This window comes from Cydia amplana, chromosome 23, assembly GCF_948474715.1.
Source record: "Cydia amplana chromosome 23, ilCydAmpl1.1, whole genome shotgun sequence".
NCBI classification, from domain to species: domain Eukaryota; kingdom Metazoa; phylum Arthropoda; class Insecta; order Lepidoptera; family Tortricidae; genus Cydia; species Cydia amplana.
Genome location: NC_086091.1, coordinates 4,361,867 through 4,389,535, shown reverse-complemented (window position 1 = coordinate 4,389,535; position 27,669 = coordinate 4,361,867). Strand labels below are relative to the sequence as shown.

The following is a 27,669-nucleotide window of genomic DNA, read 5'->3' as shown; positions in this document are numbered from 1 at the left end:
ATACAGTTACTAACTTACGACAACTGTCTTCTTCCTCGCGTTATCCCGGCATTTTGCCACGGCTCATGGGAGCCTGGGGTCCGCTTGACAACTAATCCTAAGAATTGACGTAGGCTCTAGTTATGTAACTTATACGACAACTGCATTTAAGAATAAATCCATTTCTTATTTATGTATTTTATTTTAGAAACATTTTTAGTTTCAATAATAAATAAATATATTCTGGCAAGCCAGCTTTGTCACTAGGAAAGGGCGGCAAATTTTAAGAAACGCAGGCGTGAACGATAAATTAATTAATTACCTATTTTTTTGAAATGAAAACTTCTTTAGCGGCGCTGTGCACTTTTTGTGATAGGGAAAAAATGTTAAACTCGCGAGAGCGTAAGACGTAAGATGTCATTGACTTTTTGTGATGGGGAAAAAATGTTAAAATCGCGAGAGCGTAAGACGTAAGATGTCATTGACTTTTTGTGATGGGGAAAAAATGTTAAACTCGCGAGAGCGTAAGACGTAAGATGTCATTGAGTTTTCACTTCTGTCGGCACTCCCGGAGTACAACCCGTTGTTTTTTTTTTAATTTCTCACCTTTTTCTAGTGAAAAAGTTGGCTTGCCAGAGTAGGTATATACCTAACTTACAATATAAATAAATAACCTGTCCAAGAAAAATACTTGTAGCATTTCTAGACTAGAAAGTAATGACGTCATTTAGAAATTAATGAGGGTTTATGAACACACAAAACTAAAAAAAAACATAATAACACTTACTAAACCTAGAAATTAATTAATTATAGTTATAATGTTAGTACGGTATAGTTTTCCACAATTTCAGAGAATAGGATTCAATGTTCCGTACCAATAGTTATAATAGTACCTAATAATTATAATATACATATACAGGGTGCTTCCTGTAACAGGAGCAATAAATTAAACTGTAGGCTGTACTCCTCAAACTAACCAACATTTGTTCAGCAACTTTTGAAAATAACTCATGGTTTGATTTTTATTACACTTTAAAGTTTATTCTAAGACGCAATGTATTGCAAATTTTGTTAAGTATGTTTAAAGCGTGACAAGCAACGTCAAACACACTGATGTCAGCTTACATTGAAAGCAATATTTATTTTGAATGGAAAAGAGGAAGTAAAAAAGAATTCATAATTTTTAAAAGTTGCTGAACAGATGTTGGTCAGTTTGAGGAGTATAGCCTTTAGTTTAATTTATTGCTCCTGTTACAGGAAGCACCCTGTATAGTAGGTACCTAATTAGTATAATTTAAACTTAAGTAACGAGTCTTCCTAATCCGTCTTCTTTAATTAATAATATATTATCTAACAGTCAGAGTGTGTTTTAATTGATTTGCATTCAAGTAGGTACCTCGGTAACTTATTTATTTGTAGGTCATATGATAGTAAGTAAGTGTTTTATTTTTATTAGTGAATATAGGTAGAATTACAGCGGTGGCCAGTTTATAATATGTACAGTTTTAGTATATTTGCCAAACGGCGTACAAAAACATTTAACTACTTAAATAATAAATAAATAAAATAAAAATAAAAATAAAAAGCCTTTTATTTCATGAATATTTAAAAATTGTTTACATACCTATTTGATTTATGTTTTAAATAGTTATTCAAGAACCCCGTGTTCACAGGTGAAGGCCTCCTCCAAAGCCCTCCATGTATCTCGATCCTTGGCCACTTGTATCCAATTAGGCCCGGCAATTTTGGTAACATCATCTTGCCATCTCATAGTGGGTCTTCCTTTCCCTCTTTTACCTAAAGGTCCCTTCCATGACGTTACCCTTAGTGTCCAGCGCCTGTCTTGGGTACGTGCTACATGGCCTGCCCACCTCCATTTAAGTTTTTTGGCATAGCTGAGAGCATCTATGCTCTTTGTGTGTTGTCTTATTTTTGTATGGTTAATCTTTTGTATTTTTTTTGATGTTTAGCATACTGCGCTCCATTCCGCGCTGGCAAGTCCTTAATTTTTCCATAGCTTTTTGAGTAAACCTCCACGTCTGACAGCCGTATGTCAGACAAGGTAATAAGCATGTATTCATGACTTTAGTCTTCAAGCTGACCGGCATGTTACTCTTAAATACTTCTTTTAGCTGCCAGTATTTGTTCCAGGTCTTTTGTGCTCTCCGTTCAATTTCTAAGTCGTTGTTCGTTTTATTAAAACTTATCTGTTTACCTAAGTATATGTATTGTTTTGTATAAGTCAATGGCTCATTTCCTACCGTTATGGTTCGCTCCTTGCCATTTGTCATTACCATAGTTTTTGATAGGTTCATTTCTAGTCCCACTTGCACACTGGCCATATGTAGCGAGGTAATCATATATTGTAGTTGTGAGCTTGTCTCTGCGAATATTACCAGGTCGTCTGCAAAACGAAGATGATTTAGGTAGCTTCCGTTTACATATATTCCTTTGTTCTTCCAATCTAGCTGTCTAAAAATAGTTTCCAGGATCGCTATAAACAGTTTTGGGGATAGAGGGTCTCCCTGCCTTACTCCCCTTTTAATAGGGAAGCTCGGGCCCATGGTTTCAAGCTTCACTTTACCGGTACTGTTCCGGTATAGATTTTTGATAACTTCTATGTATTGTTGCTCTACTCCTTGTCTTTCTAGGGTCTCCCATATCCATTTGTGTGATACTGTATCGAAGGCCTTCTGGTAGTCAATGTAGGCAATATAGAGACACCTTTTTTTTTCTTGAAATTGTTCTATTAGTTGTTCTAAGCTGTGGATATGGTCGACCGTTGAAAAACCCTTTCTGAACCCTGCTTGTTCTACTGGTTGATTGTTTTCTAAAGTGGCACTTATTCTTCGATTGATGATTGATGAGAATAGTTTATAAACTGCTGGTAATAAACATATTGGCCTGTAATTTGAGATGTTTTTAGGGTCTCCTTTCTTGTAAATTAGGATTATATTTGATTCTGTCCATTGAGATGGTATAGCAGCGGTTACAATTATGTGATTAAATAATGTCGATAGTGGTAGAGCTAAAATATTGCTTGCTGTCTGGAGAGCTTCATTGTTGACTTGATCTGCACCTGGACTCTTGTCTCTTTTTAGGCTTTTAATTGCATTGTTTACCTCTAGTTCAGTGATGTCTGGTACTTTATTTATATTGTGTGATGTTGATACAATATCTGTTTGGTTCTTGTCTGTTTTTTCACTGTATAAGTTTCTATAAAATGCTGTTGCCACTTCTATAATGTCGGTTCGTTTGTGTGATGCCTTTCCCGAAGATTGCAGTTCCCCAATCCATGTTTTGTGCTGTGTTAGTTCTTTATAGGCTTTTTTAGTACTTCCCGCCTGTATTAAGTGCTTCATAATGGTCTTCTTTCTGTACTCTGTATAATCTTTTTTTATGTACTTGCTAATTAATTTGTACAAGGCACATAGTTCATTTTTTTCACTGCGAGTCTTGTTTTTGGTTTTATGTAGTGTTCTTCTTCTATCCATAAGTTTAACTGTGCGATTTGATAATACCTCATGTTCATTTTGACTTGTATTGTATTCACTGTGTGAGCTTCTCTTAGGCTTCGAGTAATGGCACCAATTAGTGTGTTATACTGTGTTTGAATACTTTTCGTTTCCTGTATGTTGGGCAGATATGTTGATAGTAGTTTTCTATATTGGTTTGTTTCTTTTTCGTTTTTTAGTGTTGTAATTTGTTTACTTGAGAAACTGGATCTGCATTTCTTAGTGTTTGGAAGCGATACACTAGCTCTAACAGGTCTGTGATCTGAAGGAAAGTCCACATTTAGTATTTCTACATTTAGAAATAACTCTGGGCGGTTGGATAAAATATAGTCTATCTCATTATGATGCTGGCCATTTGGTGACCGCCAAGTCCATCTCCGGGTTGGTTTTTTCTTAAAAAAGGTGTTTAGTATATGTAATTTATTTTCAATAGCAAAGTTAATCAATTTTTGGCCTCTCTCGTTTCTGTCCCCATACCCATACTGTTTCATTGACAGGTATTCATTTTTCTGGGGTTGACCTATTTTTGCATTGAGATCTCCCATTATGATGTAGTCCTTGTGTGCTTTTTCTATAGCTTGGGTGACAGTATTGTAAAAGAGAGTGATTTCTTCTTCGTTTGCCGCTTCTGTAGGGGCATACACTTGGATAATTGATATATTGTAATTTTCAATATTGAGGTTTAAAAGAGCAACACGCTCAGTTATTGGCATGAAGCTTTCGATGCACTGTTTATAAGATTTCTTTATTAGGAAGCCAACTCCATACTTTCCAGGCGTTTGGCCTGTGTAGCAGAGTAAGAAATCCTTGTATTCTTGGATTTCTGTTCCCAACCTTCTCATTTCTGCTATTCCAATAATATCATATTTTATTGACTTAAATGCTTCTTTTAATTCTGTTAGTCGCTCATGGGATGAGAGTGTCCGGACATTGTAAGTTGTTACATAAAGTACTTGTTTTTGTTTTGCCATCTGACTGCTTTCTTTTATTGTTCTTGGTTTGTTTGTATTTTGTGTGTTCATGTGGCAGTTTGAGTTGCTTTGCTCTGGAGGGTTGTAGTCTACTACCCCCGCGGTGACCGGCCGTATTGGGGGAGGTTTTGTAATGTTATTTTCTAAATTTGGTTTTGAATCTTGTACTAGTTTCAGGGCTGATGTTTTTGAAGGAGGCTTTGGTCGTTGCTATGTCTCACTTCCTTCAATGGATGTCACCGAAGGTGAACGGGTGTGTGAACCACCGTCCGTGTTCTTCATATAGCTAAGTATAGTGTTTTGGTTTTCTATGTGAGTTTTGTTCTTTTTAGCTACCTGCCTCTTCGAGCTTCCATGTGTTACATAAGAATTTCCTACCTGGTTTGGAGGAGTTACTTCTAATTCTCTTTTTTTTGAGTTCCGAGGGGAATTGCTCGGACCCGCCTGTTGCATGTTATATGGTTCCTTGATTACTAGTTTATCATAGCGTATAAATGCTTTTTTACCTTCCTTTCTCGCCTTTTGGAGTTGGTCTTGAAGTGATTTGCGAGTTTCTAGTACTTGTTGAGAAAAATCTTCTTTAATATAAATTTTTGTCTTTTTCAGATGACTACTATTCTTCAAGATGGATATTTTCTTTCCGAATGTGGTAAATGTTACTTTCACTGGTCTTATTTTGTTTTCAGTCTTTTTTCCTACCCTTCGCACTAACTCCAAATCGTGGTGATTACAGTCCACTTTCATGGTTTGTGTGGTTATCATGATAATATATTTCTCCAGCTCTTCATATGAATTTTCGGTTTCCTCCACACCAAAGAAGATTATATTTTTTATTCTTATTTGCCTCTCGATATCAGAGATTTTCTTGTTGAACGTAGTGTTGGTTTCTTTGACATTTTCTATATCTTTTTGGATGTGGTCGAATTTATCCTGCAATTTCTCATTTAGTTTGCTGATATTTATTGAAAGTTTGGCCTCTGTGTCGTTTAATGATTCCTGTAAGTCTTTTTTAAAGTCGATTCTTAAGTCTTTGATAAGTTTTTCGAGTGTTTCTAATTTGACGTCTGTCATTTTGTGGCGAGTATGCGAATGTTTCCGAGTTCGTCGATAGAGAGCAGCACTGGTCGTAATGGCGATATTGATTTTTTACAACGATCTGATTAATTTTGAGGTTAAGTCTTTTTCACAGATTTGTTCAATGATCGCTTTTCGATTTATTAGTAGTATTGTCTTTGTGTTAAAATGTATTTTTTTGCACTTCACACAGTTTATTTTTGCACAATCAACTGTCCTTTGTCTCTTGAGCGACAATGACCGTTACGTATTGATAAGTCTATTTCTTCACTTTTTGGCGTTTTTGCACTGTTTTTGTATGTCCCGTTTGAAGGTTTTGGTTTTATTCACATTATTCTATTACTTCACATTGTATTAAGCAATTATTTCTACGTAATTAAATTAAATCATCGGAACGACCGTAAGTTCGATGTTCCCATTGTAGTTAGTACAAGTAAAAAAAAGCTACTTAAATACTAGCAACTAAACCATCTTGCTCACCGAGTAGATATTTAGACGTACAACTGTTGCAAAATGTGTAGGTAGCTAGAGATGGGCGCCGACCCCTAAAATCGCAGCGGCGGCGCGCCGGCAAATAGAGGCCGGCGGCGGCGTGACGCCGGCGGCGTGGCCATGGATTTTGATGACGTTGGATACCTATGGCTCCTTAAAATATATTTTTAATGATATACGAGGCAAACGAGCAGATGTAACACCTAACGGTAATCGATTACCGTCGCGAGTAAGTGCGTTGCCGGCCTTTAATATGAGAATACGCTCTTTTCTTGAAGGTTTGAAGGTCGTATCAGTCCGGAAATACCGCAGGCTTACTCCGCAATCCACATTTCACAGTTTAGCTGTGCGAGGCAGGAAGTTTCTGGAGAAACGCACAAGAACTGTCAACCATCTAAGTGGTGAGGATAGAAGTCTTGTCTTGGCAGGGAAACAAATTCCTCGGAGCACTCCCCGTTGTACAAGTAGGTACATGCCAGCATGGAACTACATCTGTACGCAGCGCCAAGGAGTCAAGCCCATCTGAATTATTACGATGGCAACTGCCAATTCGTCACTCTTCGTTGGATGCAGCCCAGAGGGAGAAGCTGGTACTGGGGTGCCCCTGCCCACTGATGAGAACAGTATTCCATGTGTGGGCAAACCCGTGCCTTATAAAGCTGTAGGAGGTGGGCCAGTGTGAAATACTATCTCGATTTGTTGAGCACACCAATGCATTTAGGAGACTAATTTGGCCTGACCCTTTAAAAGGCCGCAGAACTGAACTTCACTCGAGATGTAATCGAAGTAAAGAAGTGATTTACGCACTGAGCTTTAATTGGTTGAACCAGACATCCGCTATACAGCTCTCCCACTGCGATATATTAATTAGCTCGGCTTTCCCGTCATCCAGTGTCGAGTTGGACGCAAAGAGCTTAACCAGAATATCGGCTTGTCCGACCGATGAATCATTTCCCATGTGCAGAGACGGAAAAGATGGCGTGCAGTAATTCCCCTGGATAGCTTTGACCCGAACGCACGAGTTCCCGAAGAAAGGGGCTCTAACTTCTCGCAAATCCTACCAATGTGCAGCGACTATGCTTTGGCAACTACCTAGTCTTTTGAAAGACCTGGAGGCAAAGTTAAACTCGTTTTTTAACGCGCTAGTCTAATTTACGAATAGAAATATTAATAATGCGCTATTTTTCGAATTGTATCCACATATCTATCGTAACTAGATATTATATTGAAGTCTAAAATGCGCTCCGATAGCGACTCGTAACTCCCGCTAGTTGGCGCTGGAGAGCACGGCGTCACGCCGGGCTTTGGTCAGGCGGCGGCGGCGGCGCGCCGCGGTCTGACGGCGCAGCGGCGCCGGCGCGGCGCCCATAGCTAGTAGGTACCTGAAATAAATAGTCTCTATATCTTTAGGCATAAACTTTCTTTACATAATTATACATTTATCTGTTGAATACATAACAAAACAGATTGACAACAGTGTGGACATAAACAAAACCTGCATTGTATAATTAGGTAACAAGATACAGTGTTATCTAAAAAGCTTTTATCTCAAGGTGACTTTAATTTCACAAAAATATAGGTGTATATGTACGAGTAGGTATATATCGGTGACCGTCACAGTTAAATCTGTCGTTACTTACGGAACCAAAATATATTTGGTTAGATTTAATATGTACAGACAGGTGAAAACCGCATGAAAATCTGTTCAGTGTTGGCAAGATGGTTGCATTTTTATCGCCTGTCACTATGCTTGTTACTTTCGCACTTGCATACTTGTTAGAACGTGACAGGCATGGTGACAGGCAGGCGATAAAAGCGACCGTGCTACCACCACAGTCGTTTTTTAGTTTATCGCAAACATACAATTACAAACAGAGGCGGGGGACTTTGTTTCTTTATCAAAAAAATACATTACAGAAAGCTCATCCACCTTAGGTTTCGTCTAAATCAAATACCTATCCTCCTATTTAAATGACGTAGCTATATTTACTCTCGGTGAGATTTCGGGGCAGATTAGAGCAAAAACAGGCAGGCATGACATGAGGCAGGCAGAGCTGCAGAGAGCTTTCGTTATCTTTCTCTGGTTACGACAATTTACACCATGAATGAACATTAGGTAACCTACTATCTTAAAATTGAAAATCATTAAAGTAAGTCAAATACATGATGATGCGGTTAAAAAGTAAACCGAGACTTATGACGAAATCGTGAAAGTAGGGGAGAATTTACATCACGATTAGCATTTGACCGGAATGATAATGCTTATTTTTGCGGCCGATTATATCTTATTGCTGCGCAAAAATATTATAGGCACATCTTTATCTTTACACTTTTTCTACGAATAAATTATTGTTTGTTTTGTTCGTTTAGGTCTAAGAGGTTCGCCAGGGAGGGTAGGGAGGGTAGGGAGGGGGGGGGGGACTATCACTTACAGTAGAGAAATATAGTAAGACAAGAGTGCTCACTCATACATCAGTTTTGAGACCAAAAGACTATTAATTTCAGTGTCTACATCTAGCATCGAGTAGCGGAACTATCAGTACTGCTATAGTTGACAATAGATATTTGATAGTTCCGGCACTCGATGCTAGATGTAGACACTGAAATTAATAGTCTTTTGGTCCCAAAAGTTCCCAAAACTGATGTATGGAGTGAGCAGTCTATGTATTTTTTTCTCTATGCTTACAGTACCTAGTGTGAATGATGAACTTCTCTCTGAGTTTTACGAGTATCCTCCTAAGGCCCAAGGTCCTATCTATAGTACCGATTCATTTCGATGTAATTTAAACCATGTTCAATTGGAACAGAGTGGCTTTTGCTTTGTTTCGTTCAATTTTCAAACAACGTAAAATCAAATCTATTTTCCACAGTTTAGGTTCAAATTTCAGTGGCAAATTTTGGATGTTTCGTTTGTATGGCTGGGCCTTAGGAGGGTACCTATTATTTACTGACCAAGAGATTCTAAATTATGTATTTTGTAATTAATAGCTATTTGAGGATTTCCAGCAACATAACATATACTCGTACCTATTGGTTGACCTCATTGTCATTGTTGTTTTAGTGACCTTTTTAGATGTGTACAGTAAGTAACGGCCTGTGAGTACGGAGTAAGAATAATAAATCAATATGCATATAATATATTAGTTTGCGTGTTGCTGACACGGTAAAATGTGCCGCACGCGTCGCTGCACCGCCCGCGCGCCCCCCGCGCGAGCGACCGCCCCCTGTCACCTCGAAGTCACGTCAGCGTGCACATGCTGACGTCGCCGGTCAGCCTGTCGCAGCTAACCGGGTCAACCCGCCTGTCAAGGCGAATGAAGCACGGGCTCCACTTAAGGAGAAGTCCTCCCGCACCGATGTGGATAAGGAGGGATTCACACTGGTGGAAAGAAAACGCAAAGCGCGCAGGGCGCCTTTTAAGACTCTGTGTGGCACTGCGGAGCCTGTTAATTCTGGCCTACGTGTTGCGACACCGAGTAAGGCGCTTTACGTGTCACGCCTACATTACTCCGCCGTGTCCGAAGAGGTGGTGGAGTACGTCCGCCGGAAGACTGGCTACACGCTGAGGGTGCACCAGCTACAGTCGCGTCACTATGTGCACTTCAGTTCATTTGTGGTGCGCGTGCCGCGGCCGCTGCAGGACACCATCGCAAGTGCGGACTTCTGGCCGAAGGGTGTGGTGTTTCGACGGTTCCGGGGCAACCTGCCGAACCCCACGCCGAGTCAGACGACGCTACGGAGCCACGCTGTTACGTCGTCGCCCAAATCTAATATTTAGTTAATTTAATTTTTATGTATATTGATTTTCCTTGTATCTTTTCTTTTATACTTGTAGTTTCACAGTGCCTTGATTTTATACTGTAATGCTGTGTTACTTATTTGATCAATAAATAAAAAATAAAATAAAATAAAAATATCAAAACTTTTATTCTGTCAAAACAACAAACAAAATTACAAACGGCTAGAAACCTTCGTGTTCTTGTAAGCGTTGATCTGTTCCTTCTTATCTTCAAAGAACTCGTTCAGTTCATCAATATTCATGTCATCGAACATGGTAACCAGGTTGTACAAGTAAATCTTCTGCTTGTAAGCATAGTATTGATACACAAAGGTGTCCGGGGCGTACGCGGTGGGTTGAGACTGGAACTTTACCGACGACTTCTCGCAAGTACCGTTCACGTTCAGTTCATAAAGATAGCCGTCGATCACAGCGAAAGCCTGGTCGATCAGAACTGGGGGCCTGATGAGCGCTACTTTGGTAGGGTGCATCGGGAGACCTTGGATTTTAAGGACACGCTGGCCGTTGTAAGTGTAGAACTGGTGGTTGCCGTCGTAGAAGAACATGATGCCGTCGTAATCGAAGACCATATCTCTCGCATCCTTGACTGCTTCAACTTTAGTGGCCACCTTCTCATCTTCATCGTATTTGTACATAACGTAGTTTGAAGTTAAGTAATATACGTGAGCGTGTTCGGTATCAACAGCCATTCTGATGATGCTCTCAGTAACGGTACCATATTTGGTCGCAGTCTGGTCTTGTTCGTTGTACTTGTAGATGCCGTCGCTAGCGCCGAAGTAGACGATCTTGTCCTTAGAATAAGTGGTGCACTGTCCGTTCTCAAGCACCTTCTTGGCTACGCCATTCTTGTAGGTGTACAATCCTTTGTAGTCGTAAGTTCCGTCGTCTTTAATATCAGCTTCGACGAAGAACATGGTGAGTTTAGTTTCGTCAGTGTCTTCGTTGCTGTCATCAGAGTAGTTGATCTGGTTGAGGGGTACAACGATGTCGACGATGTCGTGGTGGCCGGTGTAGACGGCGAAGGAGTCGGGGTAGAACTTCTTGGTGATGATGAGCTGCTCGTCGTTGCTGGGGGGCGCAGCGACGGTCAGGGCAACAAGGGCGGCGAGAATTACGAACTTCATTTTGGAGTCTGGAAAAAAAATGCATCTAAGTAAGGAATGGAGTCATGAGCGTTTTGTTATGGATGGAAATCTCGCAAAAATAATTGAACGGGCACATTTCAATTATGATTTACTATTAAACAATTCGGCTCTAAATTATTATCGACTAAGAACCCTAAGCAGTTGTCCAATTTGGTGATATACCTAACTAAAGTAGCACATATATACTGTAAAATATTTAATAAAACGGGGTCACGCATTTTGACAAGATGAACTAGGTAAACATATTATTACCTGCAAAGTTAGTAAACAATATCTAAAAACTGGCGTTTCACCACACCACCTCGTAAAAGCCCTATTTTAATATTTAATGAACTCATGAAAGAATTGCATTTTATCCACAGAAATGGCAAAGTACAACTCAATGAACTCATGAAAAAGTTGCATTTTATCCACAGAATTGTTTCCTCATGTTGGCTAGTGGTATAGACTTTCAAGTAATAATTTTGAATAATAAGTATTTAACTTTGATCATCTGGATTTGATTTCCAATGTTCTCCTTCCTTCTTCTAAAAGAAATAACTATTTTCATTCTTCAACATCAGAAAACAAAGTAGTTTATATTAGTATATAAAAATAAAATAATATTCAAGTTTTCTTACCTGTACCGTTGAATCTCCGGAACAACACTAATTTCAAGTCACTGCCAATTCGCTTATATCCTCATCAAGTGTGACCTAACTTGATAGCCTAACTTTTATCTCACATATTTTTCAACAAATAAGGTAAGGCTTATTATTATTCGGGCACCTAATTAAACAGGTACTTTCATTGGGTAAGTATATTTTAATATAATTTGCCTGTGTATTAATATATTACCGCCAATAAATGTATATCAACCCCAAATAAAACTTCGTGTAGGTAGCTACCAACTTCGTACCGGCGGCGACACGAGTACGCTCGATAAAAAATTATAAGCGGTTAAAGGAACCTACTAAAATTAGTAATACATAGTTTCATTATGAAGGTTAGCTAAAGTATGTATATACCTACGTCAAGTCCGCGTCGTCCTTAGGGTTGGGAAGTGGGAATCTCGACTAAATGCGCATTTTAATTCTTTTGTGTTGAGCGTTCCGACTGAAAATCTAGCGACCTTCAACAAGGAGGAGTTTTGGCCGAAGGGCGTCAAGTCCCGGCGTTTCCGCGGCCGGCTCCCAGACACAGCGGGGTTGCGAAATACATCGCATAATGGGTGTTTTTAGTATTTAAGATATATGTATTTGATGATATACAGGGTGTCCCAAGAAGTAGTGATATACTGAAGCTGGGAGGTAGAGGACCTAGAGGGCTATCTGAATCACCCCCATGTATGTTCCGCGATTTTTCGTATTTTCGGAGTTATGATTTTTTTTAATTTTTCACCTATCGCCGAGTACGATGAGATTTTTATTTATGGTGACGTGAATTATTGCGGTAGATGCTTGATTTTTTTTGTGTGCTAAATCTCATCGTACTCGGCGATAGGCGAAAAATTAAAAAAATCATAACTCCGAAAATACGAAAAATCGCGGAACATACATGGGGGTGATTCAGATAGCCCTCTAGGTCCTCTACCTCCCAGCTTCAGTATATCACTACTTCTTGGGACACCCTGTATATACTAGCTTTAAGGTATTATATTTATCTATGGGTCAATAGTTGCCTGAAAATAAAGATTTTCATTCAACATTATGTTTCCGCATTATTTTTTTCGCATCAGTTTGGTGACCGCGTAACATCTGCCATTGTACAAAATATGTATTATTCAATCGAATACTTAACTCCAACAGTTTATAATGGCGTAATGTGTTTTTATTCTTCAGTCTCAATTATACTGTATGAGCATACGCCTCAGATAACCAGGATAACGGGAACCCCAAAATAAATTGCTGCCCAAAGTCTCAAACATCCAACACAGCCAAATAAAAAAAAAAGCGGCCAAGTGCGAGTCGGACTCGCCCATGAAGGGTTCCGTATTTAGGCGATTTATGACGTATAAAAAAAAAACTACTTACTAGATCTCGTTCAAACCAATTTTCGGTGGAAGTTTACATGGTAGTGTACATCATATATTTTTTTTAGTTTTATCATTCTCTTATTTTAGAAGTTACAGGGGGGGGGGGGACACACATTTTATCACTTTGGAAGTGTCTCTCGCGCAAACTATTCAGTTTAGAAAAAAATGATATTAGAAACCTCAATATCATTTTTGAAGACCTATCCCACCCCACACGTATGGGTTTGATGAAAAAATTTTTTTTTAGTTTCAGTTCGAAGTATGGGGAACCCCAAAAATTTATTGTTTTTTTTCTATTTTTGTGTGAAAATCTTAATGCGGTTCACAGAATACATCTACTTACCAAGTTTCAACAGTATAGTTCTTATAGTTTCGGAGAAAAGTGGCTGTGACATACGGACGGACAGACGGACAGACGGACAGACAGACAGACATGACGAATCTATAAGGGTTCCGTTTTTTGCCATTTGGCTACGGAACCCTAAAAACGAGCCTGGGCCACTTACTGATGAATTGTGACATTTGCTAGCAATGGAAGGACTTTATTCGTACTCGCAGTCCTAAAAATGGGACGTGGGGCCTTACAAGTTTAAAGGGTATAGCACATCTGCGTCCGATTCGCACGTGGCTCCGAAGTTTCAGAAGAGTTCCGAAGACCACGCATAGTTATTTCGGACCTGGAGTTCAATTTATACTAGACAACGGTGTTTACTTACAGCGACTTACCTACCTTACCTAGACTTACCTAGATTTAATGACTAACCTCTCTCCTTGGGTTTTATTATTTACTGACCAAGATTCTTATGTATTTTGTAATTAATAGCTCTTTGAGGAATTTGAGCGACATATATTGGTTGATCCCATTGTGTCTAGATACGATTCAACTATTATTTCGGGACTAATTTAGGTGTATACACATATTTAATTACACAAACGGGTTTACCGCGCGCGCGCGCACTGTCCGGCGCGTCCCAGCAAATGTCAACGGAGATATAAAAAAACAACACTGATCTACCCGAAATTAGTTTATAAAAATGTTCGGGGTATACAAACGTTGACATTTGCTGGAACGGTCTTTCCCTGACCACAGCTGGTGCAACTCAACTGAAATGTCGGAATTCAAGGTAAAAACAATGAAAGTATGTCGCGGTAGACTCGTTTGTGTAATTAAATATGTGTACATAACGCTAGATTTAAAGTCTTAGGTGTATACTACTTAAATAACAACCTATGTGTACGGAGTAACAATAACAATCAACAAAACAACAAGAATAAATCATAGGAAAGTTTTTATTCAGTCAAAACAACAAACAAAATTACAAACGGCTAGAAATCTTAGTGTTCTTGTAAGCGTTGACCTGTTCCTGCTTATCTTCAAAGAACTCATTCAGTTCATCAAAGTTCTTATCAGCACACAGGGTAACCAGGTTGTACAGGTAAATCTTCTGCTTGTATGCATAGTATTGGTACAGAATGGTGTCCGGGGCGTACGCAGTCGGTTGAGACTGGAACTTAACTGGCGTCTTCTCGCTGGTACCGTCAACGTTCAGCTTATAAAGACGGCCGTCAATGACAGCGAAAGCCTGGATGCACATATATGGAGACCTGATGAGTGTTACTTTAGTAGAGTGCGCCGGGAGACCCTCGATTTTAAGGACGCGCTGGCCGTTGTAAGTGTAGAACTGGTGGCTGCCATCATAGAAATACATGATACCGTCGAAATCTAAGACTATGTCTCTAGCGTCTTTAACTGCTTCAACTTCAGTGGCCACCTTCTCACCTTCATCATATTTGTACAGAACATAGTCTGAGGTCAAGTAATATACGTTAGCATGTTCAGTATCAACAGCCATTCTGATGACGCTGTCAGAAACGGTACCATATTTGGTCGCAGTCTGATCTTGTTCGTTGTACTTGTAGATGCCGTCGCTAGCGCCGAAGTAGACGATCTTGTCCTTATAATAAGTGGTGCACTGTCCGTTCTCAAGCACCTTCTTGGCTACGCCATTCTTGTAGGTGTACAATCCTTTGTAGTCGTAAGTTCCATCGTCTTTGACATCAGCTTCGACGAAAAAGATGGTGATAGTTTCGTCAGTGATTTCATTACTGTCATCGGAGTAGTTGATCTGGTTGAGGGGTACGACGATGTCGACAATGTCGTAGTGGCCGGTGTAGACGGCGAAGGAGTCGGGGTAGAACTTCTTGGTGATGATGAGCTGCTCGTCGTTGCTGGGGGGCGCAGCGACGGTCAGGGCAACAAGGGCGGCGAGAATTGCGAACTTCATTTTGGAGTCTGTAAAAAAATGCATCTAAGTAAGGAATGGAGTCATGAGCGTTTTTTTATGGGTGGAAATCTTGCAAAAATAATTAAACAGAACATTTCAATTATGATTTAGGTACTATTAAACAATTCGGCTCTAAATTATTATCAACTAAGAACCCTAAGCAGTTGTCCAATTTGGTGATATACCTAACTAATGTAGCACCATATGTACTGTAAAATATTTAATAAAACGGGGTCGCGCATTTTGACAAGATAAACTGGATAAACATATTATTACTTACAAAGTTAGTAAACAATATCTAAAAACTGGCGTTTCACCACCACACCACTTCGTAAATGCCCTATTTTATTTAATATTCAATGAACTCATGAAAGAGTTGCATTTTATCCACAGAATTGGCAAAGTACCTAATTAAATGCAAATTTCGAGTTCATTCCTTATGTTGGCTAGTGATAATAAAAAAAAATATAAATTTAATTTTGATCACTTGGATTTGATTTCTAATGTTCGCCTTCTTGTAAAAGAAATAACTATTTCCATTCTTCAACATCCGAAAACAAAGTAGTTTATTCAATTTATTAATATATATAAAATGAAATTAAAATTATATTAAGCCAAATAAAAATAAAATAATATTCAAGTTTTCTTACCTGTACCGTTGAATCTCCGGAACAACACTAATTTCAAGTCACTGCCAATTCGCTTATATCCTCATCAAGTGTGACCTAACTTGATAGCCTAACTTTTATCTCATATATTTTTCAACAAATAAGGTAAGGCTTATTATTATTCGGGCACCTAATTAAACAGGTACTTTCATTAGGTAAGTATATTTTAATATAATTTGCCTGTGTATTAATATTTTACCGCCATTAAATGTATATCAACCCCAAATAAAACTTCGTGTAGGTAGGTACCAATTTCGTACCGGCGGCGATATGAGTACGCTCGATAAAAATTATAAGCGGTTAAAAGGTTAATAAAATACATAAAGGAACCTACTAAAATTAGTAATACATAGTTTTATTATGAAGGTCTAGTATGTAGGTACCTATGCGTCAAGTCCGCGTCGTCCTGAGGGTTGCGAAGTGGGTATCTCGACAAAATGCGAATTTTAATCCTTTTGTGGTGAGCGTTCCGACTGAACATCTAGCGACCTTCAACAAGGAGGAGTTTTGGCCGAAGGGCGTCAAGTCCCGGCGTTACTAGGTTTAAGGTATTATATTTATCTATGGGTCAATAGTTGCCTGAAAATAAAGATTTTCATTCAACATTATGTTTCCGCATTATTTTTTTCGCATCAGTTTGGCTGGTTTTAGTGTTATGCGGACCGTCCGTATGGTTCGCTCCGCACCGGAACTACCTATATTATGTACGTTCAGGGAGCGTAAAGCTGACGGGTCTGCGCGGACGCCCGTCCGCGTGGACAGCTCTCATACAATTTGGCGGTGCGGAGCGACCCGCACGGACGGTCCGCGTGACACTAAAACCGGCCTTTGGTGACCGCGTAACATCTGCCATTGTACAAAATACTTATTATTCAATCGAATACTTAACTCCTACAGTTTATAAGATGGCGTAATGTGTTTTTATTCTTCAGTCTCAATTACACTGTATGAGCATTCGCCTCAGATAACCAGGATAACGGGAACCCTAAATAAATTGCTGCCCAAAGTCGCAAACATCCAACACAGCCAAATAAAAAAAAACGTGCCTGGGCCACTTATTAATGAATTGTGACATTTGCTAGCAATGGAAGGACTTTATTTATACTCGCAGTCCTAAAAATGGGACGTGGGGCCTTACAAGTTTAAAGGGTATAGCACATCTGCGTCCGATTCGCACGTGGCTCCGAAGTGTCAGAAGAGTTCCGAAGACCACGCATAGTTATTTCGGACCTGGAGTTCAATTTATACTAGACAACGGTGTTTACTTACAGCGACTTACCTACCTTCCCTAGATTTAATGACTAACCTCTCTCCTTGGGTTTTATTATTTACTGATCAAGATTCTTATGTATTTTGTAATTAATAGCTCTTTGAGGAATTTGAGCAACATATATTGGTTGACCTCATTGTGTCTAGATACGATTCAACTATAATTTCGCGTCCAATTTAGGTGTATACACATATTTAATTACACAAACGGGTTTACCGCGATATCATTTCATTGTTTTTGCCTTAAATTCCGACGTTTCAGCTGAGTTAAAAGATGAAAACAATGAAATTATGTCGCGATAGACTCGTTTGTGTAATTAAATACGTGTACATAACGCGAGATTTTAAAGTGTTAAGTGTATACAGTAAATAACAACCTATGAGTACGGAGTAACAATAACAATCAACAAAACAACAAGAATAAATCATAGGAAAGTTTTTATTCAGTCAAAACAACAAACAAAATTACATACGGCTAGAAACCTTCGTGTTCTTGTAAACGTTGATCTGTTCCTTCTTATCATCAAAGAACACGTTCATTTCATCAATGTTCATGTCATCGAACATGGTACCCAGGTTGTAGAAGTAAATCTTCTGCTTGTAAGCATAGTATTGGAACAGAATGGTGTCCGGGGCGTACGCGGTGGGTTGAGACTGGAACTTTACCGACGACTTCTCGCAAGTACCGTTCACGTTCAGTTCATAAAGATAGCTGTCGATAACAGCGAAAGCCTGGTTGATCAGAACTGGGGGCCTGATGAGCGCTACTTTGGTAGGGTGCATCGGGAGACCTTGGATTTTAAGGACACGCTGGCCGTTGTAAGTGTAGAACTGGTGGTTGCCGTCGTAGAAGAACATGATGCCGTCGTAATCGAAGACCATATCTCTCGCATCCTTGACTGCTTCAACTTTAGTGGCCACCTTCTCATCTTCATCGTATTTGTACATAACGTAGTTTGAAGTTAAGTAATATACGTGAGCGTGTTCGGTATCAACAGCCATTCTGATGATGCTCTCAGTAACGGTACCATATTTGGTCGCAGTCTGGTCTTGTTCGTTGTACTTGTAGATGCCGTCGCTAGCGCCGAAGTAGACGATCTTGTCCTTAGAATAAGTGGTGCACTGTCCGTTCTCAAGCACCTTCTTGGCTACGCCATTCTTGTAGGTGTACAATCCTTTGTAGTCGTAAGTTCCGTCGTCTTTAATATCAGCTTCGACGAAGAACATGGTGAGTTTAGTTTCGTCAGTGTCTTCGTTGCTGTCATCAGAGTAGTTGATCTGGTTGAGGGGTACAACGATGTCGACGATGTCGTGGTGGCCGGTGTAGACGGCGAAGGAGTCGGGGTAGAACTTCTTGGTGATGATGAGCTGCTCGTCGTTGCTGGGGGGCGCAGCGACGGTCAGGGCAACAAGGGCGGCGAGAATTACGAACTTCATTTTGGAGTCTGGAAAAAAAATGCATCTAAGTAAGGAATGGAGTCATGAGCGTTTTGTTATGGATGGAAATCTCGCAAAAATAATTGAACGGGCACATTTCAATTATGATTTACTATTAAACAATTCGGCTCTAAATTATTATCGACTAAGAACCCTAAGCAGTTGTCCAATTTGGTGATATACCTAACTAAAGTAGCACATATATACTGTAAAATATTTAATAAAACGGGGTCACGCATTTTGACAAGATGAACTAGGTAAACATATTATTACCTGCAAAGTTGGTAAACAATATCTAAAAACTGGCGTTTCACCACACCACCTCGTAAAAGCCCTATTTTAATATTTAATGAACTCATGAAAGAATTGCATTTTATCCACAGAAATGGCAAAGTACAACTCAATGAACTCATGAAAAAGTTGCATTTTATCCACAGAATTGTTTCCTCATGTTGGCTAGTGGTATAGACTTTCAAGTAATAATTTTGAATAATAAGTATTTAACTTTGATCATCTGGATTTGATTTCCAATGTTCTCCTTCCTTCTTCTAAAAGAAATAACTATTTTCATTCTTCAACATCAGAAAACAAAGTAGTTTATATTAGTATATAAAAATAAAATAATATTCAAGTTTTCTTACCTGTACCGTTGAATCTCCGGAACAACACTAATTTCAAGTCACTGCCAATTCGCTTATATCCTCATCAAGTGTGACCTAACTTGATAGCCTAACTTTTATCTCACATATTTTTCAACAAATAAGGTAAGGCTTATTATTATTCGGGCACCTAATTAAACAGGTACTTTCATTGGGTAAGTATATTTTAATATAATTTGCCTGTGTATTAATATATTACCGCCAATAAATGTATATCAACCCCAAATAAAACTTCGTGTAGGTAGCTACCAACTTCGTACCGGCGGCGACACGAGTACGCTCGATAAAAAATTATAAGCGGTTAAAGGAACCTACTAAAATTAGTAATACATAGTTTCATTATGAAGGTTAGCTAAAGTATGTATATACCTACGTCAAGTCCGCGTCGTCCTTAGGGTTGGGAAGTGGGAATCTCGACTAAATGCGCATTTTAATTCTTTTGTGTTGAGCGTTCCGACTGAAAATCTAGCGACCTTCAACAAGGAGGAGTTTTGGCCGAAGGGCGTCAAGTCCCGGCGTTTCCGCGGCCGGCTCCCAGACACAGCGGGGTTGCGAAATACATCGCATAATGGGTGTTTTTAGTATTTAAGATATATGTATTTGATGATATACAGGGTGTCCCAAGAAGTAGTGATATACTGAAGCTGGGAGGTAGAGGACCTAGAGGGCTATCTGAATCACCCCCATGTATGTTCCGCGATTTTTCGTATTTTCGGAGTTATGATTTTTTTTAATTTTTCACCTATCGCCGAGTACGATGAGATTTTTATTTATGGTGACGTGAATTATTGCGGTAGATGCTTGATTTTTTTTGTGTGCTAAATCTCATCGTACTCGGCGATAGGCGAAAAATTAAAAAAATCATAACTCCGAAAATACGAAAAATCGCGGAACATACATGGGGGTGATTCAGATAGCCCTCTAGGTCCTCTACCTCCCAGCTTCAGTATATCACTACTTCTTGGGACACCCTGTATATACTAGCTTTAAGGTATTATATTTATCTATGGGTCAATAGTTGCCTGAAAATAAAGATTTTCATTCAACATTATGTTTCCGCATTATATTTTTCGCATCAGTTTGGTGACCGCGTAACATCTGCCATTGTACAAAATATGTATTATTCAATCGAATACTTAACTCCAACAGTTTATAATGGCGTAATGTGTTTTTATTCTTCAGTCTCAATTATACTGTATGAGCATACGCCTCAGATAACCAGGATAACGGGAACCCCAAAATAAATTGCTGCCCAAAGTCTCAAACATCCAACACAGCCAAATAAAAAAAAAAGCGGCCAAGTGCGAGTCGGACTCGCCCATGAAGGGTTCCGTATTTAGGCGATTTATGACGTATAAAAAAAAAACTACTTACTAGATCTCGTTCAAACCAATTTTCGGTGGAAGTTTACATGGTAGTGTACATCATATATTTTTTTTAGTTTTATCATTCTCTTATTTTAGAAGTTACAGGGGGGGGGGACACACATTTTATCACTTTGGAAGTGTCTCTCGCGCAAACTATTCAGTTTAGAAAAAAATGATATTAGAAACCTCAATATCATTTTTGAAGACCTATCCCACCCCACACGTATGGGTTTGATGAAATAATTTTTTTTTAGTTTCAGTTCGAAGTATGGGGAACCCCAAAAATTTATTGTTTTTTTTCTATTTTTGTGTGAAAATCTTAATGCGGTTCACAGAATACATCTACTTACCAAGTTTCAACAGTATAGTTCTTATAGTTTCGGAGAAAAGTGGCTGTGACATACGGACGGACAGACGGACAGACGGACAGACGGACAGACAGACAGACATGACGAATCTATAAGGGTTCCGTTTTTTGCCATTTGGCTACGGAACCCTAAAAACGAGCCTGGGCCACTTACTGATGAATTGTGACATTTGCTAGCAATGGAAGGACTTTATTCGTACTCGCAGTCCTAAAAATGGGACGTGGGGCCTTACAAGTTTAAAGGGTATAGCACATCTGCGTCCGATTCGCACGTGGCTCCGAAGTTTCAGAAGAGTTCCGAAGACCACGCATAGTTATTTCGGACCTGGAGTTCAATTTATACTAGACAACGGTGTTTACTTACAGCGACTTACCTACCTTACCTAGACTTACCTAGATTTAATGACTAACCTCTCTCCTTGGGTTTTATTATTTACTGACCAAGATTCTTATGTATTTTGTAATTAATAGCTCTTTGAGGAATTTGAGCGACATATATTGGTTGATCCCATTGTGTCTAGATACGATTCAACTATTATTTCGGGACTAATTTAGGTGTATACACATATTTAATTACACAAACGGGTTTACCGCGCGCGCGCGCACTGTCCGGCGCGTCCCAGCAAATGTCAACGGAGATATAAAAAAACAACACTGATCTACCCGAAATTAGTTTATAAAAATGTTCGGGGTATACAAACGTTGACATTTGCTGGAACGGTCTTTCCCTGACCACAGCTGGTGCAACTCAACTGAAATGTCGGAATTCAAGGTAAAAACAATGAAAGTATGTCGCGGTAGACTCGTTTGTGTAATTAAATATGTGTACATAACGCTAGATTTAAAGTCTTAGGTGTATACTACTTAAATAACAACCTATGTGTACGGAGTAACAATAACAATCAACAAAACAACAAGAATAAATCATAGGAAAGTTTTTATTCAGTCAAAACAACAAACAAAATTACAAACGGCTAGAAATCTTAGTGTTCTTGTAAGCGTTGACCTGTTCCTGCTTATCTTCAAAGAACTCATTCAGTTCATCAAAGTTCTTATCAGCACACAGGGTAACCAGGTTGTACAGGTAAATCTTCTGCTTGTATGCATAGTATTGGTACAGAATGGTGTCCGGGGCGTACGCAGTCGGTTGAGACTGGAACTTAACTGGCGTCTTCTCGCTGGTACCGTCAACGTTCAGCTTATAAAGACGGCCGTCAATGACAGCGAAAGCCTGGATGCACATATATGGAGACCTGATGAGTGTTACTTTAGTAGAGTGCGCCGGGAGACCCTCGATTTTAAGGACGCGCTGGCCGTTGTAAGTGTAGAACTGGTGGCTGCCATCATAGAAATACATGATACCGTCGAAATCTAAGACTATGTCTCTAGCGTCTTTAACTGCTTCAACTTCAGTGGCCACCTTCTCACCTTCATCATATTTGTACAGAACATAGTCTGAGGTCAAGTAATATACGTTAGCATGTTCAGTATCAACAGCCATTCTGATGACGCTGTCAGAAACGGTACCATATTTGGTCGCAGTCTGATCTTGTTCGTTGTACTTGTAGATGCCGTCGCTAGCGCCGAAGTAGACGATCTTGTCCTTATAATAAGTGGTGCACTGTCCGTTCTCAAGCACCTTCTTGGCTACGCCATTCTTGTAGGTGTACAATCCTTTGTAGTCGTAAGTTCCATCGTCTTTGACATCAGCTTCGACGAAAAAGATGGTGATAGTTTCGTCAGTGATTTCATTACTGTCATCGGAGTAGTTGATCTGGTTGAGGGGTACGACGATGTCGACAATGTCGTAGTGGCCGGTGTAGACGGCGAAGGAGTCGGGGTAGAACTTCTTGGTGATGATGAGCTGCTCGTCGTTGCTGGGGGGCGCAGCGACGGTCAGGGCAACAAGGGCGGCGAGAATTGCGAACTTCATTTTGGAGTCTGTAAAAAAATGCATCTAAGTAAGGAATGGAGTCATGAGCGTTTTTTTATGGGTGGAAATCTCGCAAAAATAATTGAACGGGCACATTTCAATTATGATTTACTATTAAACAATTCGGCTCTAAATTATTATCAACTAAGAACCCTAAGCAGTTGTCCAATTTGGTGATATACCTAACTAATGTAGCACCATATGTACTGTAAAATATTTAATAAAACGGGGTCGCGCATTTTGACAAGATAAACTGGATAAACATATTATTACTTACAAAGTTAGTAAACAATATCTAAAAACTGGCGTTTCACCACCACACCACTTCGTAAATGCCCTATTTTATTTAATATTCAATGAACTCATGAAAGAGTTGCATTTTATCCACAGAATTGGCAAAGTACCTAATTAAATGCAAATTTCGAGTTCATTCCTTATGTTGGCTAGTGATAATTAAAAAATATATAAATTTAATTTTGATCACTTGGATTTGATTTCTAATGTTCGCCTTCTTGTAAAAGAAATAACTATTTCCATTCTTCAACATCCGAAAACAAAGTAGTTTATTAAATTTATTAATATATATAAAATGAAATTAAAATTATATTAAGCCAAATAAAAATAAAATAATATTCAAGTTTTCTTACCTGTACCGTGTCGTTGAATCTCCGGAACAACACTAATTTCAAGTCACTGCCAATTCGCTTATATCCTCATCAAGTGTGACCTAACTTGATAGCCTAACTTTTATCTCACATATTTTTCAACAAATAAGGTAAGGCTTATTATTATTCGGGCACCTAATTAAACAGGTACTTTCATTAGGTAAGTATATTTTAATATAATTTGCCTGTGTATTAATATTTTACCGCCATTAAATGTATATCAACCCCAAATAAAACTTCGTGTAGGTAGGTACCAATTTCGTACCGGCGGCGACACGAGTACGCTCGATAAAAATTATAAGCGGTTAAAAGGTTAATAAAATACATAAAGGAACCTACTAAAATTAGTAATACATAGTTTTATTATGAAGGTCTAGTATGTAGGTATAGTATGCGTCAAGTCCGCGTCGTCCTGAGGGTTGCGAAGTGGGTATCTCGACAAAATGCGAATTTTAATTCTTTTGTGGTGAGCGTTCCGACTGAACATCTAGCGACCTTCAACAAGGAGGAGTTTTGGCCGAAGGGCGTCAAGTCCCGGCGTTACTAGCTTTAAGGTATTATATTTATCTATGGGTCAATAGTTGCCTGAAAATAAAGATTTTCATTAAACATTATGTTTCCGCATTATTTTTTTCGCATCAGTTTGGCTGGTTTTAGTGTTATGCGGACCGTCCGTATGGTTCGCTCCGCACCGGAACTACCTATATTATGTACGTTCAGGGAGCGTTTTAAAGTAAAGCTGACGGGTCTGCGCGGACGCCCGTCCGCGTGGACAGCTCTCATACAATTTGGCGGTGCGGAGCGACCCGGACGGACGGTCCGCGTGACACTAAAACCGGCCTTTGGTGACCGCGTAACATCTGCCATTGTACAAAATATTATTCAATCGAATACTTAACTCCTACAGTTTATAAGATGGCGTAATGTGTTTTTATTCTTCAGACTCAATTACACTGTATGAGCATTCGCCTCAGATAACCAGGATAACGGGAACCCTAAATAAATTGCTGCCCAAAGTCGCAAACATCCAACACAGCCAAATAAAAAAAAACGTGCCTGGGCCACTTATTGATGAATTGTGACATTTGCTAGCAATGGAAGGACTTTATTTATACTCGCAGTCCTAAAAATGGGACGTGGGGCCTTACAAGTTTAAAGGGTATAGCACATCTGCGTCCGATTCGCACGTGGCTCCGAAGTGTCAGAAGAGTTCCGAAGACCACGCATAGTTATTTCGGACCTGGAGTTCTATTTATACTAGACAACGGTGTTTACTTACAGCGACTTACCTACCTTCCCTAGATTTAATGACTAACCTCTCTCCTTGGGTTTTATTATTTACTGATCAAGATTCTTATGTATTTTGTAATTAATAGCTCTTTGAAGAATTTGAGCAACATATATTGGTTGACCTCATTGTGTCTAGATACGATTCAACTGTAATTTCGCGTCCAATTTAGGTGTATACACATATTTAATTACACAAACGGGTTTACCGCGATATCATTTCATTGTTTTTGCCTTAAATTCCGACGTTTCAGCTGAGTTAAAAGATGAAAACAATGAAATTATGTCGCGATAGACTCGTTTGTGTAATTAAATACGTGTACATAACGCGAGATTTTAAAGTGTTAAGTGTATACAGTAAATAACAACCTATGAGTACGGAGTAACAATAACAATCAACAAAACAACAAGAATAAATCATAGGAAAGTTTTTATTCAGTCAAAACAACAAACAAAATTACATACGGCTAGAAACCTTCGTGTTCTTGTAAACGTTGATCTGTTCCTTCTTATCATCAAAGAACTCGTTCATTTCATCAATGTTCATGTCATCGAACATGGTACCCAGGTTGTAGAAGTAAATCTTCTGCTTGTAAGCATAGTATTGGAACAGAATGGTGTCCGGGGCGTACGCGGTGGGTTGAGACTGGAACTTTACCGACGACTTCTCGCAAGTACCGTTCACGTTCAGTTCATAAAGATAGCTGTCGATAACAGCGAAAGCCTGGTTGATCAGAACTGGGGGCCTGATGAGTGCTACTTTGGTAGGGTGCATCGGGAGACCTTGGATTTTAAGGACACGCTGGCCGTTGTAAGTGTAGAACTGGTGGTTGCCGTCGTAGAAGAACATGATGCCCTCGTAATCGAAGACCATGTCCCTAGCGTCCTTGACTGCTTCAACTTTAGTGGCCACCTTCTCATCTTCATTGTATTTGTACATAACGTAGTCTGAAGTTAAGTAATATACGCGAGCGTGTTCGGTATCAACAGCCATTCTGATGATGCTCTCAGTAACGGTACCATATTTGGTCGCAGTCTGGTCTTGTTCGTTGTACTTGTAGATGCCGTCGCTAGCGCCGAAGTAGACGGTCTTGTCCTTAGCGTAAGTGGTGCACTGTCCGTTCTCAAGCACCTTCTTGGCTACGCCATCCTTGTAGGTGTACAATCCTTTGTAGTCGTAAGTTCCATCGTCTTTGACATCGGCTTCGACGAAAAAGATCGTGATTTTAGGTTCGTCAGTGTCTTCGTTGCTATCCTCGGAGTCGTTGATCTGGTTGAGGGGTACAACGATGTCGACGATGTCGTGGTGGCCGGTGTAGATGGCGAAGGAGTCGGGATAGAACTTCTTGGTGATGATGAGCTGCTCGTCGTTGCTCGGGGGAGCGGCGACGGACAGGGCGACGAGGCCGACGAGGATTGCAAACTTCATATTGGAATCTGGAAAAAACAATTGAGGATTTTGCATTTTTTTGTTGTGTGGAAAATTGGAAATCTCGAATAAATCAGTGATGCTTATTTCAATGTTGATATTATATTAAACAAAGTGATGGCCTCTTAAGTAATTATCATCTATGTCTGTAAAATATTAAATATAAATTAAATATACCTAACACTATATAAATAATTAAAAGGTACGTTTATGTCGTAAGAGCTCTAGAGCACTATTTGACTTTATTAAAGGACTAAAATACAAATAGTACTTAATTGCACAAAAAATAATCTGATATTCTTATTTAACAAATAAGAACACTGAACCAAGAGGTGTTGCCAATTTGATGATTTATATACCTAAGGGCCAGCCAAAAATATATATCGAATATCACCTAGTAAATCTCAAAAATAGTTCTGTTAACTTTAGTTCTTTCATTTAGTTTTAGTTGCAGTTTAATTAATAATAATTTTATTGACATTATCCGCCTGTTTAAAGTGTTTAATCATAACATAAGGTATGGCAAATATATGTTATTTAAGTAAAAATATATTAATAATATATTAACAGGTAGTAATACTATTTCAGTAACACAGTTTTATTAAAATAATGATTAATTAAAGATTTTGTACACTTACTTGCTTGTGCAGAACATATATTTGTTTAAGATTTAGTTAATTTGAGCGCATCGACATGCAAACTGCGTCAGGTTTGTTTATTTATTAATTTATACCTTTAAACGAGCAATTCTTGTATATTTATTTATATTTCGGGGTTTTCGGGGGCGAAAAATCGATCTAGCTAGGTCTTATCTCTGGGAAAACGCGCATTTTTGAGTTTTTATATGTTTTCCAAGCAAAGCTCGGTCTCCCAGATATTATTAAAACTTTATTTTAGATAAAGTAATAAACACTTTTATATTTAATTAAATGATATTTACTCTTTGTGATCATTCTAAATAATCATTCTTATGTTGTCTTGTGATTGGCAAAACATTAATTTAGATACTAACACAATTTTAAGTCAATCAATAAGTAAATCATTTAAAAAATAAAAATTGAGTAAATTATGAATGCAATTAATTGGTTTGAATAGGCACTTTGAATACAAATAATATGGGGTTGGATAGATACGATCTACCTATTCAAGGTTTTTATAAAAAAATGTAGTAAATTATTGTTTCAATTTAACTTTTTTTACATTATTATTTAAATAAATAATTTAAATTATTTTAAGCCAAATAAAATATAATTCAACTTATCTTACCTGTGCCGTTGAATCTCCGGAACACACTAATTTCAAGTCACTGCCAAT

The 27,669-nt window shown here is 38.8% G+C and overlaps 4 protein-coding genes across 4 annotated transcripts; all 4 read right to left on the bottom strand.

The window, feature by feature from the left end:
- Positions 1-9,956: 9,956 nt before the first annotated feature.
- LOC134658685 (uncharacterized) lies at positions 9,957-11,613 on the bottom strand. The gene is made up of 2 exons (XM_063514340.1): positions 11,596-11,613; positions 9,957-10,962 (listed from the first exon to the last, which is right to left on the bottom strand). The coding sequence occupies exon 2, from the start codon at positions 10,952-10,954 to the stop codon at positions 9,983-9,985; it is 972 nt and encodes a 323-aa protein (XP_063370410.1). The 5' UTR covers positions 10,955-10,962; positions 11,596-11,613; the 3' UTR covers positions 9,957-9,982.
- A 2,666-nt stretch (positions 11,614-14,279) lies between these two features.
- On the bottom strand, positions 14,280-15,942 carry LOC134658701 (uncharacterized). Its single transcript, XM_063514355.1, has 2 exons — positions 15,925-15,942; positions 14,280-15,282 (listed from the first exon to the last, which is right to left on the bottom strand). Exon 2 carries the CDS (start codon positions 15,272-15,274, stop codon positions 14,306-14,308), a length of 969 nt encoding a protein of 322 aa, XP_063370425.1. The 5' UTR covers positions 15,275-15,282; positions 15,925-15,942; the 3' UTR covers positions 14,280-14,305.
- Positions 15,943-17,655: 1,713 nt separating this feature from the next.
- Positions 17,656-19,307, bottom strand: LOC134658693 (uncharacterized). The gene is made up of 2 exons (XM_063514347.1): positions 19,290-19,307; positions 17,656-18,656 (listed from the first exon to the last, which is right to left on the bottom strand). Exon 2 carries the CDS (start codon positions 18,646-18,648, stop codon positions 17,677-17,679), a length of 972 nt encoding a protein of 323 aa, XP_063370417.1. The 5' UTR covers positions 18,649-18,656; positions 19,290-19,307; the 3' UTR covers positions 17,656-17,676.
- Positions 19,308-25,362: 6,055 nt separating this feature from the next.
- On the bottom strand, positions 25,363-26,358 carry LOC134658719 (uncharacterized). Its single transcript, XM_063514370.1, has one exon. It carries the CDS (start codon positions 26,353-26,355, stop codon positions 25,384-25,386), a length of 972 nt encoding a protein of 323 aa, XP_063370440.1. The 5' UTR covers positions 26,356-26,358; the 3' UTR covers positions 25,363-25,383.
- Between the last annotated feature and the right edge of the window lie 1,311 nt (positions 26,359-27,669).